The 15,974-nt window shown below is 44.1% G+C and overlaps 1 protein-coding gene across 17 annotated transcripts in view; it reads left to right on the forward strand.

Annotated features, from left to right (window-relative positions):
• Positions 1-15,974, forward strand: part of LOC103180312 (neural cell adhesion molecule 1) — a 238,670-nt gene that overhangs the window by 177,219 nt on the left and 45,477 nt on the right. For 9 of the 17 annotated variants that reach the window (XM_042343874.1, XM_042343870.1, XM_042343872.1 and 6 more), the window contains 5 exons: positions 1,084-1,234; positions 2,349-2,533; positions 3,276-3,372; positions 5,561-5,731; positions 6,881-7,015. In XM_042343874.1, coding sequence (XP_042199808.1) covers positions 1,084-1,234; positions 2,349-2,533; positions 3,276-3,372; positions 5,561-5,731; positions 6,881-7,015 — 739 coding nt within the window. Of the gene's footprint in view, positions 1-1,083; positions 1,235-2,348; positions 2,534-3,275; positions 3,373-5,560; positions 5,732-6,880; positions 7,016-9,997; positions 10,007-15,974 lie in introns of all 17 variants that reach the window. The other 8 variants (XM_042343868.1, XM_042343873.1, XM_042343866.1 and 5 more) reach the window with 1 other exon arrangement.

Raw genomic sequence — 15,974 nt, forward strand, 5'->3', positions numbered from 1 at the left:
TAACACGTCGCTGGAGTCGCTTCTCAGGCTTGCATCGGTTTAGCCTGCGGTGACTGATCGCATCCGAACTGAATTGGTTCCCAAGACAAGGTGTCAAGCACCGCCCTGGGCCTCAGTGTTAAGTTATGACTGTGCATGCATGCTGCGTGCCCGTGTGCAGTGAGTGTATGTGTTCATGCCGTGTGCATGTCTCTGTGGATGTGTTGGTGACAACAATAATAATAATAATAATAATAATAATCCTTGCATTTGATAAAGCGCCTTATCATGTATTTCGAGACGTCTCAAAGCCCTTCGCAGAACATACTACCAAGTGATTCGACTGTGGCCGAAACGTGGCAGCAAATTGCGCACACCAATTATGCACGTATATTAAAACCCCCAGAATTTGGCGTCCGTAGCTGCCAAGTACACGACACGTTTTTGGTCTGGACATCACTAAGACTTAGTAACTGAAGTGCTTTAACTTAAAGCCCTTCGACAAGCTTCTTACCATCAAAATCTAAGCTAACATTAAAATTCCAATCTGATTTAATGCCCAGCCACATGTTCGTGACAGTAATATTTTCACTGGATAGCGTTGAAGAACTTAATCCCAGTGTTGTTTTGTTCACTTACAAGCGTGGGCTTTTTTTTTCTTTCTTGGAGAAAATAAAAACAGGAGTAAGGAAGTATTTTTTTTTAAAAAGTGAAACCTTATTATTGCAAACGTGTTTTTTTCAGAAAAGCAAAATAACAGCTGATAGTTTTTTTCAGAAAAGCAGTAATAATAGATTTTAAAAAAAACACCGCAACCTTTAGCAGTTCAAACTAATGCCTAATAATCTCAATTTTTAGTCGGTTGAAATCAGTGAGATGCAGCTTTGTCGATCTTTGACTTGGGAATGTGACTTGAGACGTCTCAAAGCTCTTCACAGATTATACTGTAAAGTGAATTGACTGTATATTTTGTGGGCGAAACTCGGCAGCCAATTGCTCACAGCAGTGTCCCACAAACAAGTCGTGTTACTGCTATTCGATGTGCAATTGGGCTTCGGTGTGCGTTCGTGCTGTAAACCTAATGCTGCTCCTGTTACCTGACAGGCCATGGATGGACGTATCGAAGTTCGGAGCCATTCCCGAGTTTCTGCCCTGACTCTCAAAGACATTCAGCACACAGATGCTGGTGAATACATCTGCACAGCCACCAACGCAATCGGACAGGACATGGAACCTATGTACCTCGAAGTGCAATGTAAGAATTTTTTTAAACTTGTTTCGTACTTGAAAGGTAAAATCAAGGGCGTTTTTCAATGCTTTGTGTCAGTCTTAAGACGTGCAGTTCCAGTTGGAGGCGTCATCTGAAAGCTCTGGATTTTATGTGGGGAATCTGAGCTCACAGTCTAAACTGACCCTCCAGTGAGCAAGGTGTGTTTGTGCGTGTTTGTGTTGGTGGGGGTGGGAGGGCGGGGAGGGAGGGAGGCGGTGGGTGAGGCCAAACACAGTCTGAAAACAGCCAATTTCTTCCGCTTCACTCGATGGCACCCAATGTCACTTCCTGTCTTTGGCAAGACAGATACACGGGGGCTCCAGTAGAGGCTTTGCCTCGCGATCAGGAGAAGGGAGCACTGGCTTATTTTCCTCCCTCTGGTACTGGGTAATGAAGCTCGTTGTGAACCCACCACCAAGACTATCTCACTCAATGTTGGACTCAAACCTGTCACCGTCGCAGTCTGCATGAGCCGGCTACAAACTGAATCAACCCGCTGAGCCATTAGGGGAGCCTGGCAGTAATCTTTTGTTTAAATGGGAGCTAATACAGCTGAAGTCACTGTACAGCTGTTCGAACATCCAAATTCCAGCTGTTTTCCTCCGTCAATTGCTCTATTTTAATTTACATCCGCATGGAAAACTCTCCGGTTTAATTGCAGAGTTCGTCTTAATTACAGCGTTTAGCAACGCGGTTTCTAGTTGTATTTAATTCTGCAATCTAAATTTGTAACTAATTAAATAAATGAATGCAGCAGTAGCTTCTGATCTTTTGCAGGATGTCAACAATAAATATTGTCGGTGTGGGGTAGCGTCCCGTGTAAAATCTGGTCCAAGTTCCTTCCTTTTCTGCTTTTATTTCAGTTGTTACAATAACTTTGTGCCAATGGGATTAGGATAGGAAAGTAGACAGTCCTCCACTACACGACCGTGTGATTGTTCCCAGTCTGTTGGAAGACACGGTTGATGGGGAGTTCAGTCATATAGGCATTAAGCCAACTCCCTCCCTCCCCACTTTCAAATCCCGCCTGATGACCTTCGTGAAGGGCGCTATATAAATGCAAGTTGTTGTTACCAATATGTTTTTCTCTCGTTCTCAGATGTGCCGAAGCTTCAGGGCACAGTAACCGTCTACACCTGGGAGGGCAACCCTGTGAACATCACCTGTGAAGTCCTCGCTCATCCCAACGCCCAGGTTTCCTGGTTTAGAGATGGCCAGCATTTGCCGAGCTCCAACTACAGCAACATTAGGATCTACAACACACGATCCACCACTTACCTTCAGGTCAGCACCGAACAACAATGCCCCTTCATGTCGGAAAAACGTCCCAGGGCGCTGGACAGTCGGGTTTTTGGACCCGAGCTGGGAGTTGGTGTCAGGAGGGGTGGAGGGCAGGGGGTGGGGGTGGGAGGGTGACCGAACATACGATCGAAGACCAAGGTCTTTAGGTGGGACTTGAAAGCGGCAAGAAAGTGGGTGAGAGGGAGGGAATGCAGGATGGAGTTCCAGAGCTTGGGGACAGAGGTGCTTTATGCCCGACTACCAATGGTGGGGCGGGAAGTTTAAGCAGAATGTTTTGACGGTAGCACATGTTCTCGTCAGGACTCTTGAGCCCACAGTCCAGACGAACACTCCAGTGCAGTACTGGGGGAGCCCTGCACTGGCAGAGGTGCCGGCCTTTTAGATGAGGTGTTAAACCGAGATCCCGTCTGCCTGTTCAGGTGTTAGTTTTGCAAGTTCAACAACCACAAAATCCACCTGAAAATGCGTTATTTCAAGATTTAGCTCTTTGACTGTGCTTCTGGTTGTCTCTTCTGTCAACTGACTCACCGATCTCGGCTCGTATGTAATGTAATGTAAAGTGTTTTAAGACATAGTGAAAGGGATCTGCATGAATGTAAGTCACCCGGCACTATATTCTGTAACATACGGTTCTAGGATTTGATCAATGGGCAAAGTGGAAGCTGAATCCTAACTGCAGTGTATTTCCAGTGTTTCAGTCTTAACGCGAATCTCCTCATCCCAGGTGACACCCGAATCAGAGAATGACTTTGGTCCCTACAACTGCACAGCCATTAACCGTGTGGGAGCGGAGTCCAAGGAGTTTATCCTGGTGCAAGCTGGTAGGTGTCGCTGTCATTTTTTTGGTAGTGGTGCATTTGGAGCAAAATCAACATCAACCTCAACAACCCTGTGCTGCATGAGGGAACACTAAAGCAAGGCTGTGGATTGCAGCAGGACTGTTTGCTGAAAGGTCGCAGGGTTCCATTAGCGCATGGCAAGGTGACGGAGATTCAGATTAGCACCACGTGGAGTCCTGTAGCTCAGTGGATAGAGCACTCGCCTCGCAAGCGAGAGGACCTGGGTTCGATTCCTAGGCAGGGTGAAATGTTGGGCAAGTTTCCTTACTCCACACACACACACACACACACCTGATAACCTAGCAGTAAATTGGAACCCGATTTGTTGATTGGCGGATTACAGGGGTAAAAAATAATGTGGTCACTTCAAACCCACGACTGTTTGTGGGGACGCTGCTGTGCACAATTGGCTGCCGTGTTTCGCCCACAAAATATACAGTCGATTCACTTTACAGTATATCCTGTGAAGCGCTTTGAGGTGATCAGGCGCTGTATCAAATGCAAGGATTATTATTATTATATAAAATGCAAGCTATTGTTGAACGATCGGGGCTCCTTCAGTATTGAAGCGTGTGAGTGTGAGCGGTGTAACAGTGTTGGGAAGAACGCTCAGCAGACCGTATCGGGGGGTACGGTCACTCTCAGTGTAAACGACAACCCTAACTAACCCACTGGCAAATTAACCGCAGCCGGCAAAATGACAGCCCACAGCAACAGCTCTTTTTTAATCTGAAACTGAGGAGTCGATCCTCTGCACCAGCTCCTCAAGCAGAGAATTTGCTTCAATCAAAAGATGCCAGCGATCTGAGAGCGTACGGTTTAACACTAAGCCACCCGCAATCAATCGGATTTGATCTCTCTGCGTAAGCCTTTAAATTGAGAGGCGATTAAAAAGTTGGGTTCAATAAAAATAATCCTCGCATTTGATATCGCGCCTCGTCACGTCTCCGAGACTTCTCAAAGCGCTTCATGGGATGTACGCTGAAGTGAATTGACTGTATATTTCGTGGTCCAAACGCGGCAGTCAATTGCGCATAGCGGGGTCCCTCCCACAGACGGTCGTGGATGGAGTGAACGATTTATTATTATTTAAATGCTTCGCTGGCAGCAGCGTTTGTCTCGAGATACGTGCTGCGGACAGATTTCCTCACGTGGCATAAAGAGTGGGTAGGGAAACCGGGCGTGATAAATCACATCAAAGAGAAAAATGACTTGTCAGGAGCAAGACTACTGAGGCGCAACTCTTGGAAGAAGTGCTGCAATCAAATAGATTGTTGCTTTGTCCGCTCAGCGCATCACATCATGTTCCAGCTGATGTCTTGGGTGGAATTAGTTCACTTCCGCTCCAGCTCCGTAAAAAAAAAGTTCTCGTTTCCACTTGTCTCGGTTCTTTACCCGAACCTAAGAAGCTTGGGAATTTTAGGGAGTTTTGGGTGGGTGTCTGTTATGGCTGTGTCAAAGGCAAGATGGGCCGAATGGCCTCCCCCCGAGCTGTAAATGTCCTGTTTCTGTGGGAAATGGAACTTCCTCAGGGTCTGAGGAGCATCCTGATTTTGGATACCTCTGGCAAAAATCAAGTCATTCACCCCTATCTGTTTGTGGGGCATTCCTGTGCGCAAAGCGTTTGCCGCATTTGCCTACAAAACCCACAGTTGCTACACTTTGCAGTGAATCCTGAGAAGCGTTTTTGAGACGCCTTCCCGACATGAAAGGCGCTGTATCAAATACCAAGGATTATTTTTTCCCGATGCCGGTTCGAGCCAGCGTCTGAAAGGCTTCGTTTACGTTAGTAGTGTCTCCACTTTACTGCTAGTAAATCCTGCAGCTGCCCAGAAATCAGTTACTGGCCGAGACTGGTACAGGCTGTTTGAAGACAACGGGCTTGACATTAGTTCAGTGGAAAGAAGTGAGATAAGTTTTGCACAGAAAGTGGAGGTGACGCCAAGTTGGAAGGGCAGGCAGTGTGTGGAAGTGGAAGTGTCAGAAAGTGTAATACTAATGATAATAATCCTTGCATTTGATACAGCGCCTTATCACGTCTTTGAGACGTCTCAAAGCGCTTAACGGGATACACAGTAAAGTGAATTGACTTGTGTGTTTTGTGATGGCTCAGCCTGGGCGGTTTGCGCGACTGTGTCAGTGTTTTCTAATCGGATCCTTTCCATTCCAGAGACCCCCTCTGCTCCGACTATCCTGGACACCAACCCCTTTTCCAGCTCGGCACAGATCGAGTTTGATGAACCTGAATCCACGGGCGGAGTCCCGGTTCTCAAATACCTGGCGGAATGGAAAGTGAAGAACACAACTGACTGGAATACCAAGCACTTCAGTGCAAAGGATGGTGAGTTCAACCTCGTTACTCCTTTGCCCCTCGTGGCCATAGGCCATTCGGCCCATCGTGTCTGTGCTGGCTCTTTGAAAGAGCTGTCCAAATTAATCCTACTCCCCCGCTCTCTCTCCCTCTCTCTCTCCCATAGCCGCGCAAACTTGTCCTCCCCAAATTTGTTATCGAGTCGGCTTCCACCACTCTTTCGGGCAACGCATTCCAGATCCGAATAATCCAATACGCATGTCCTTCGGCCCATCTGATCTCATCGTTCTAGATCATCCATCCCTGCTGCCCTCGCAGCATTAAACCCGCTTTTTAAATAAGCTTAATGTCCTGCCCTCAATCACCCTTCCTGGAAACTGTCCCAGCGGTGAATTACCATCCATGTAAGAGAAGCACCTTGGTGTTTGTCCTGAAGTTGCCCACGGTAGCTCCAAACCTATGCCCCAAAACTGCGGCTTCTGCCTGTTTGCTGAGCTGTACGAGGCAGTTCTGATCCACAGAAAGTTTAAACTCGATGCCTGAAGAGGTCATCCAAACATTTTTCCCAACGCTGATTTTGAAAAGATCTTTTGAGTTGGAAATAACGAGACAATTGATTTAAGGGGCAAGTTGTTTTTCTCCATTTAGATTACACCGAGCTGGGCACTCTCCTGCCAAAGGCAATGGTGTTTGCTCGGATAAACAGCAAAGTGACGTTTTAACCCAACCATTGTCCCTGGATCTGATTCCTTTGTGTGTTTATAGAGTTGTTTTGAGACCACAGCACTAACAACGTCGTTTCTAGTTCACACACACACACACACACACACACACACGCCTCTGTTTACCTCGCAGTAAGTAGGTACCCGCTTGTTAGTCGATTAGCGAATGCCTTTTATCTGGGGCAATAATCCCTTCAAAAATAATAATAATATGGACACTCATTCCATGGCTGTTTGTGGGACACTGCTGTGCACAATTGGCTGCCGTGTTTCGCCCACAAAGCACGCAATCACTACACTTTACAGTATATTCTGTGAAGCGCTTTTGAGACGTCTCGAAGACCTGATAAGACGCTATAGCAAATGCAAGGATTATTATTATTAAATAATACATAAACAAATAATGCTACTCACGTACGATGCACAATTGTGTAACAAACGTCTCAATGTTTGACAGTCCGAGGTTCCGACTATGTAATCACCATCAGCGGCCTGTCCCCGGAAACCATGTACAAACTTCGCCTGTCTGCCATCAACGGGAAAGGAATCGGTGATTCCAGCCCAATCACTGAGTTCAAGACTCAGCCAGTCCGTAAGTACTAGATAGCTCCCTCTTTCTTACTGCTTAGACCTCTTGTTGCAATGTTCTTGTGATTTAATAAGGAATGAAATTAACCTTTGGATTAATTCTCAATTGTATTGTTTGTATTGTATAAGATGTTTCAGGGGCTATTGCACATGTCAAATATTACACAAGATAAAAGCGTAACAGTTTTTGATGTTTCTATGAGTGAATCAGTTCATGAATTCACATGCAGACGCACACACAAACACACGCTCTCTTTCTCTCTCTGACACGCGCACATATCGTGGTAAAGTTGATCCATTAGATTGACATTGCAAAACCAACTCCGAATCTTGCCACTGTGTATATAAATCACTACATTTAGAATTTGCAACTGTTTAATCCTTGAAATATTACGAGGAAAATCAGTCTTGTCATCCCCCCCCTCCCCCCCCTTGGCTGAATCATTTAAGCCTTTAGTGGTGAAGTGATTTGAGAGCAAGAGATTGGAATAATAGCTTCTCAGGAAACTTTTGAATGATTGTGGCCTCTTTGCTGAAGAGAATCACAGGTCCCGATTCCCATGTGAGTGTCGTTGACCCTTTAGGACACTCGTGCGTGTGTATGTGTGTGTGTGCGTGTGAGTGTGCGTGTGTGTGTGCCTGTCCAGCTTCCTGAAAGCAGAAGAACATCTTTTCTTCCTGATGTCAAATGACAGACTGAGTGCTCAGTCGGCAGCACTCTCATCTCTGAGTCGTAAGGTCGTTGGTTCAAGTCCAATTTGGGACATTGAGCTCATAACACTGACATTGTTGGGACATTGTCGGAGGTACTGTCCTTTAGATGAGACATTAACCTCGGTCCCATCTGCCAGTGCCTGTTCAGGTGGAGGTTAAAGGTCCTGTTCGAAAAGAGAAGGAAATTTCTCCCTTCAGATAAAATCAGTCACCACTTCACGGCTGTTTATGGGACATTGCCACGGTGCAAATTGGCTGTTGCTTTCACCAACAAATACACAGTCATTACACTTAACAGTAAACCTTGTGAAGCACTTTGAGATATCCCAACGATGTGAAATATCAAATACAGAGATTATTATTATTATTATTAATTTCATGCTCTCTGAGAGAACCAAATAATGAGAGCGAGAACAGAAATTGTTAATCTCATATGAGGATTATTCTTATCACTTTATTACAAAGCGACTGTTAAATCGAATGCATTCTGTAGCCTTTCCCCGAGTGTTTTTTTTATATAAAAATCTTAAAACAAAAGCTTAAACTCCCATTTTAATTGAAAGTTTTCGCTTTAATCCATTTGAGAAAAGAAATCATTTCTTAGCAATGATTGCGTGCGACGCAAAAAAAAACAACCTGAGGGCCAGACATCGTCTCTGGTGCTTTTGATACCGGCACTTGAATCATTTGAGTGTCTGGAAGTCAGTTGACTGGCAGGTGTCTATTAATCCCCCAAATAATTTTACGTGTAAACTCGAAGAATTTTCTATTCGTTTAGATTTGGCTCTGCATTCTAAAGACAAGCAGTGCACTGTGAGTGATGTATCGCTGGGCATATTCTGTGAGTTCAGAAGACTGATATTGCTCTGTTAATGGTCGCCTGTAAAATACCCAGTAAAATCCTGGGGCATTACTCCCAATTGTTGATTCTTATCGGTTCTGGGGGTTGTGGTGGCTCAGTCCTGAAGGATGGCTCAGAGAAGGGGTGAAGGCACTCTGGTCCTGTTTGTCTTTCTTCGAGGACAGCAAAGCCCTCAATGGACAAGTAGTGGTTAAGCTTGCCAGGCAGTGCTCTTGATGGCAAGCTATACAACGTTAGCTGGTTAGACTCCAGCAGTTACCCCCCCAACCTTCAGTCTGGGGCTCCAAAACCTTGCCTTTTGCCAACATACTCCTAATAGTCTCCGGAATTAGCTAAGCATGATACCTCTCTCCAGGGAGAGAGGGTGGCATCCCATTCCAACAAATAGCCATGTATAGTTGGGATCCATGGAATTCTTAGTTTGGTTTGGATACTGTTAAGCACAGTGATGGGTTTCCGCATGTTTCAGACACCCGACTGACCCTCAAAAAATTCCTGCAAAACTCTTTTGAGGCGTCCCCCCCGATATGAAAGACATTGCACATCAAACGCAAGAATTATTATTATTATTATTATTATTATTATTATTATTATTATTATTATTATTATCATCACGGATAAAAATCTTTCTCACAAGTGAAATCAACCCGGTAATAAATTACCTTTGGTGCAGTGATCCATTTATTATGCAGATCTTGAGAGTTTTCACACAGAAAGAAGCTAATCTTAAAGATTTGTGCAATGAGGGTTTATTGGGAAGCTGCTACAGAATGGATTATATCTTTAATGTCAGTAATAATGACAGTGAGTAGCTTCACTATTGGTGCTCAGTGGAGCTGATTGGACTGTTAAAGTTTGTTAGATGTTCAGGCCATTTATTGATCAAACTGGAGACTCATCTTCACAGGAGTTACTGCCAACCTGCTCTCACACCCAAACATTTTCATCTATTGCTGTTAGAAACTGCAGACACTCACATATTTTTACATAGACCCACACACGGCGATGTTTTAACATTGGTTCTGATAATTCTAACTTTTCAATCTTCTATTCCACTTGGTTACCGAATAAGTGCTGTTTTATTCCACTTTTATTACCTATTGTTCGTCTCGAATCACGAACCACAGCGACAATATTGCCCCAGGACAATATACGGACGCAGGTTTAAGGTTTAAACAGAGCTCAAGTGAACTAAAACTATTATTACGAACTGATTGTTAAATACATGCCTCTCGCTGTGACTGCTGGTGAGATTTCTTGGGGGGGATGGACATTCTTTCTTAAGTTCTGCCTTTAAAACTTCACCCTGTTGGTCTCCTCTATTTGTGTTTCACCTTTCTTTACGCTCTTTCTTTTTTCTTTCCATTCTTCTGTATCCTTCTCATCTGTGTCCATTGCAATGGAATCCAGCCATCACTGGTGAGCCAATTACATTCCTCCCGAAAAAGTGTGTCTGTTAAAATTCTACCTGTGAGTCAGTGTTTTAGTATGTTCTCAGAGTGTGTCGAGCCATGTCATTGTGGTAGGTGACTGCACTGTGGTACTGGGGAGCCTACACAGGTGTATAGAGGTGCCACATTTTAAATAAGATTGGAAAAGTAAACCCAGGACCATACTTTGGTTTGTACCAAGACAGTAGAACAAGACAGACACCAGGAAGAGTTTCTTTTCCCACAAGGTAACTAATAACTGGAACAGGTTGGTAGGAAGCGTGGCTGAGATCAGGACCCTGGACTCGTTTTATTAAAAAAATAGCTGGAGGCTGTGATGGGAGGTCGTTAGGATCGAAACTCAGGAGGGATGAGATAAAATGGGCTGAAGGAGCCTTCTTCAACCAAACCCATCTTGAGAATGCCAGGGCTACATTCACAGCCAGAGCTGTTAGTGCACACAGTGAGTTTCCTATCTAGTCCAGGTTAGCAGGGTAATGTACTGGGCAAAAGGCAGGCCACAACCCCATAAGGGAAGGAAAATAACTGGGACATGTCACCGCTTAAGGTTTGCTATCGCACACCTTCAAGAGGTGCACGCGAAGCTTTGGCAGAAAAGCCTGTGCCTTTGAAGTTTGAGGGGTGGAGGGTCAGATAAAGAGACCAAATTGAGTTTTAAGAAGAAACGTTTCAAGGATGTCTTGTCCTCATTCGATCAATCTTGTTACATTGTTCTGACGATTCGTAAGGATTATTCATAAGAGTTATTCATGAATCCCTGCTAACCATCTCATCACAAATCGTGCTTTACTCCGTGTTCTTTACCCCCCCACCCCCCTAAGGAACGTCCTATTCGGTGCTTTATATTTTCGCATTCAACATTTTCACCAATAAACTCTCGCCCAGTCGCTCTCACAAGCGAACGCAATGTTTAATTCAAATCATGTGTGCAATTTTTCATATAACAGCCCATCAGAAGAGGCCACGAGACCGATGCAGATGGCGTTAGGTTTTCTAGATGCTAAACTGGCCGTTTGCGAGAAAAAAAATATTATTCCAAATATCAGAAGTATTTTTCTAGCGATGTTCTTGCCGAGCATTCAGCTTTCGATAACTATGCCCTTGTTCTTTGGAATTACCTGCCTCTAAACCCTCCGCCTCGCTCCCCACGCCCCCCCCCCCATCTGTCTTTAAATCCTACCTAAAAACCTACCTCTTTAAACATGCCTATGTCACCTCCACCTCCTCACTTCCATATAAACGCCAGTTGTTGCGTGCGCGTTTGCCAGACATCCTGTACTGGAGCCTCAGGAATTCTTGTATCTAATTGACTCTATTGATTTAGATTCCTGCACAGTTGGTTGCTGCTTTTAGGAGCTTTACCTGTATAAGGCCTCCTCCATTCGCCTTGCAGCAAGTCGCCTTGGAATGTGACCGAGCATTCGTGGCGTTTGATTTTCTGACCTCAATCTTTTTTTTCGTTAAGAGCCAAGGACCGAGATTGTGCCTGAGCACTGCAGAAGCAATCAAATTGCTTTCCATCTTTATTTTGTGCACGTGCTAACTGAGCTCTTCTATGTTCCAGGATAAGTGTTGACACAGTGATACGTGAACGCTTTGAGATCCAAATCAGTGTGGAACACGATAAGAGTTATTGGAAGCTCGTGGTTCACAATAGCAATCTATTCGCAAGGGTTTTATCGTGGGAAATCTTGGTGCGGTCAGTCAGATGGTTGCTGTGTGGTGAGTTCAGCGTGAAATGCCCTCAGTAGAACTCCGTCATAATGATGTTTCGCTCATAATCCAGTCGAGGTGTGGAACTTGACAATTATTGAGTCCTGCATCGCTTGCCGCCCCAAAATCTGAAAGCTCCATCGGTGCTTCAAAGCTGTGCAAAAGAGCAGCAGCGTAGCCAGTCAATAATGTTAAGCGATTTCTGCAGTGAGTGACCTTTACGGGACATTAAAAAAATCAACGGCTTTAGCACAATGGAGCGTGTGGGCAAAGTGAGCACGAGACGCTCTCATTAATCGAGGCGCCTCTGTCATTCGACAGCAATGCGTGGCATTTGGGAACGGGAGTGAGCTAAGTTTTGGGAATCCATTGCCAGGTTAATATTGAGCATCAAACACACGGGTTTCAATAGGTTCACGTGTTTGGCTTCTCCTGTCCAGTATTTATTTTGGAGCAACGATAACTCTTACAGGGGGAGGAGGTTGGAATTAATTTGAACATTTCATTGAACATTTCACGTCGGACAGGGGAAAGATTGATAGCGCACAGGCTTTTCCGAGCCTTCCACCCACACAAGCTTCTCATGAATTAAATGATCTCGGCCTCTCCAGCTAGCTCAGGTACCATCATTTGTCTCTCAATTTGTTCACGTGTCAGATACTCCACCGGTCACGTTTTTGTTTAAGAAACAAAAAACACATAAGTATTGAATTCCTAACAGAATGAAGGAAATATGGTGGAAAACTTGGTTGATTGACGCTTATGCATGAGGGCCCATCAGTTCAATGCTTGATCCACTTTGAGATCGACAGGGCTGTATTTTGGTACCCAGAAAGGAACAAGTGCTCATTTTTCTCTGTTGTGCTTCATTTCCTCGGTTTTAGCCAACGACTCAAACTTCAGTTCACAAAGTATAACTCTTAACTCCCTTCGTTCCTTTCCGCTCTCCGCATTCCTGCATTCTGCCTCACTTGGTAGCACTCTCGATCTTCTGAGTCAGAAGATCGTGGGTTCAAGCCCCAGGTCGGGACGTTGAATTCATGTAATGTATAATGAATGCTCACGCTCCAATGAAGCATTGTCAGAGGTGCTGTCCTTAGGTTGAGATGTTAAACTGAGATCCCACCTGTGCCTATTCAGGTGGATCTTAAAGATTCAATGACATGATTTGTAAAGAGAAGTGAGTTTCTCACAGTGTCCTGGTCAGTAATCCCCCAAATAAATTGGTCATTCAATTCATGGCTGTTCGTGGGACGTTACTATCTGTAAATTGGCTACTGTGTTCATCAAGAAACCCATAGTCAATCCTGTGAAAGGTATTGAGACATTTTCCTGACTTGAAAGATGTCATATGCAACGCAAGGAACATTATTATTTTTATTATTGCTTTAAATAACAATCGATACCAGGAGCAACTGCTGACCTCGGTAGACCCAGAAATACGCTTTCACATTTTCTTTTAACCGTAAATCTTTGTCTTGAAAGATTTCTGTTCCCGCCTGGGAAATTTACGGAATTTGCCGGAAAACATAATGACGTTTGATGCCAGTTCTCAGATAGGCCATGAGGTGGCAACATTTGAGAAAAATCTGCTTTGAGAAAAATCCATCCCAAGCTTCCAATCCGCATCCCTTTTTCGTTCGTCCCAACCGTCGTCTTACAAACAGACCATACACCGCAGATATAGCCAAAGTAAGATTTAATTGCAATTGCAAGAGCTGATTCAAGAGCAGTCAACAGTCTCTAAGAAGAGCACCGGACAGTCAAAAGAATGAGCTGCCGATGGTCAGTTAAAGCAGCCTTTTTATTACCCAAAAAGGGCTGAAGTTTGCAACACATACAAAGGCAGTTAAAATAGTATTATCAATTATGTGGCTCCAACAACTATTCGAATGGTGACGTCAATCAATCCATATCTCTTAAGTTAAATGTCGTCCACTGATTAGTCTCTATTCATGCTGATTATTATTCTTTAAGAGTTAAGAAAATACAATTGTCATAGAGTATGTACCTGATTAATACCATTGTCTAAGATACACAAGATATATTCTAAAGCTATCTAACAAGAATGAAACCTTCAAATTTATAACACAGAGTAAGTAATAATAAAGGAAGGGGACCGAGGTTAGGGGATGATTCAGGGACGTTTGAGACATAGGCTTATTTATCTCCAGATGGTGTTTGTGAAAGACAATGTCTCATTTATTTCAAGGTTTGCAGAAGTTACTGTTTCCCTGCTTTTGTGAAATTTCCAGATAAGGAAGCAGATGGCTTGTGCCAAGGCTGCGTTTCCCAGGACTTGCTTCTGTTCATCTAATAGCTGGTTAAAAGGTATAAAGTTATTCCTAGGTATAAAAGATTTTTTTTCTTCAATCTCACACCTGGACCCTGTCAGTTAGTCCGTGTGCATTGTAATCTGTGGCCCCATTTATTCAGCCTACCAGCTGAAAGATAGTCTGTGCAATAAATTAGCACTCTGGTCAGGTTCCTGTATAAATAAAATTAGCATCAAAGCCAGCTCACACATTGCATTGTGCTTATTAAGTGCTTAAAGATTTGATGCTCCACCATAATCCATTAAAATATGTATTTGCCGATGCAAAATATCAGTGAGATTGCACAAGTTTAATATATATATATATATTATATGCTGTCAACTCAGTTAAACAGTTATGAGCTTCAATATCCATTTCACCCCAGCTCTGTGAATGTAATTGAGTTCACTAGGCGAGTTGTGAAGACGTGTTAGCTTTTACTGAAGCTTAATTTACTTCTTCATTAGAGCAGGATCATATCAGGCAGTACAGTTTGACTTATGTGTGATAATCTCTTCCATTCTCAGTCGCCATCCTTATTTACCACAGTAAGTGCCAGAATGATGATGAAATGCATCATTTTCAGCTATTTCTAATCATCTGTGTTTAGGAAATGCAGTTGAATAAAAATAGTGGGGTGTTTGGGGGCCAGTAAGTTTTTAAAAGTCTCGTGCGAGTGGTGAAATAAGTTTCAGTCTTTATTTAATTGGTATGTTTGCCCTGCTGCCATGCTTATTATTTTCATCACGCTTCTGGAAAGCTGCAGACGTCTCAATGGCCAATGAGCGGCGAAATGAGAAGAGAGCCTTAATTAAATGGTCCGTTCTGTCTAATCGTCAGTGCATTCCTTCGATGTCAGTCTTAAGCTCCCTGAGACCCCATCCGGCCGGAAGAGGCGCTACGTAAATAAATGCAAGTTGTTGTTGTAGTCGTTTGGCTCGGTTAGCAATCCCTTTAGTGCTGAAGCATCATCATATTGCTGCTGAATTATTTGCTTTCGAAACCGAGTTTCAGTAACAGTACGAAGGGCAGAGCACTGCAAAATGTCAGGGAGCCCGGAGCACGTTCGACATCATGTTTATCTTTCTGGGAGGAAAAAATGTTTGGGAATGGGTGATGGAATTTCCCTGTTCAGCAATGTGAGCTTCATAACGTTATTGGGAGATTTCAGGCTTCACGATTAACTCTTCCGTAAACAGGAGAGCCCGGCTCACTTTACATGTAGAGACCTCTTGCCTCTGGAGTCACAAAGGTTGTGGGTTCAAGCCCCACGACGAGGCTTTGAGCTCGCAGGACAGACCCACAATCCAGTGGGGAGCTATTGCATCGTTGAGAGTGCCGTCTTCCGAATGAGACGTTCAACTGAGGTTTCTTTTTTTTTTTGGCTGGTACGGAATCAAATGGACGTTAAAGATCCCACGGCGCGATTTTAAAAGAGAAAGGAGTTTGTCCTGGCGTCTTAGCCCATAGATCCACCAGATTACAGTGCAGCAGTGCTCCTTTGTAGCGCGGATTGGGTTATGACCGAATGTGGTGTTGGACCCCGTTCACTGTGAAGGCGTGGGCTTCTTTACATAGAGGAAAACAGCCAGCACACAGCGACCGAGAGAAGTATCTATTAATCGAGCTTTTATGGGTCTAGTGGATATGTTGTGTCTACATCCAATACTGTGTGAATAAAATAAAAAATACCATTGAACTGTTGCCAGAGAGAGAGAAAAAAAACCACCATCGAATTGCTCCATAACATAGTGCAGCGCACATGTGTTTCGTGAATCATAGAACTATAAAGCACAGAAGGAGACCATTCGGCCCATCGTGTCTGTGGCGGCTCTTTAAAAAGAGCATCCAAATCAATCCCACTCCCCCGCGCTCTCCCCATAGCCCTGCAAATTTGTGCTCCCCAAA

The sequence above is a fragment of the Callorhinchus milii genome, unplaced genomic scaffold, assembly GCF_018977255.1.
Source record: "Callorhinchus milii isolate IMCB2004 unplaced genomic scaffold, IMCB_Cmil_1.0 Scaffold25, whole genome shotgun sequence".
Taxonomy (NCBI): domain Eukaryota; kingdom Metazoa; phylum Chordata; class Chondrichthyes; order Chimaeriformes; family Callorhinchidae; genus Callorhinchus; species Callorhinchus milii.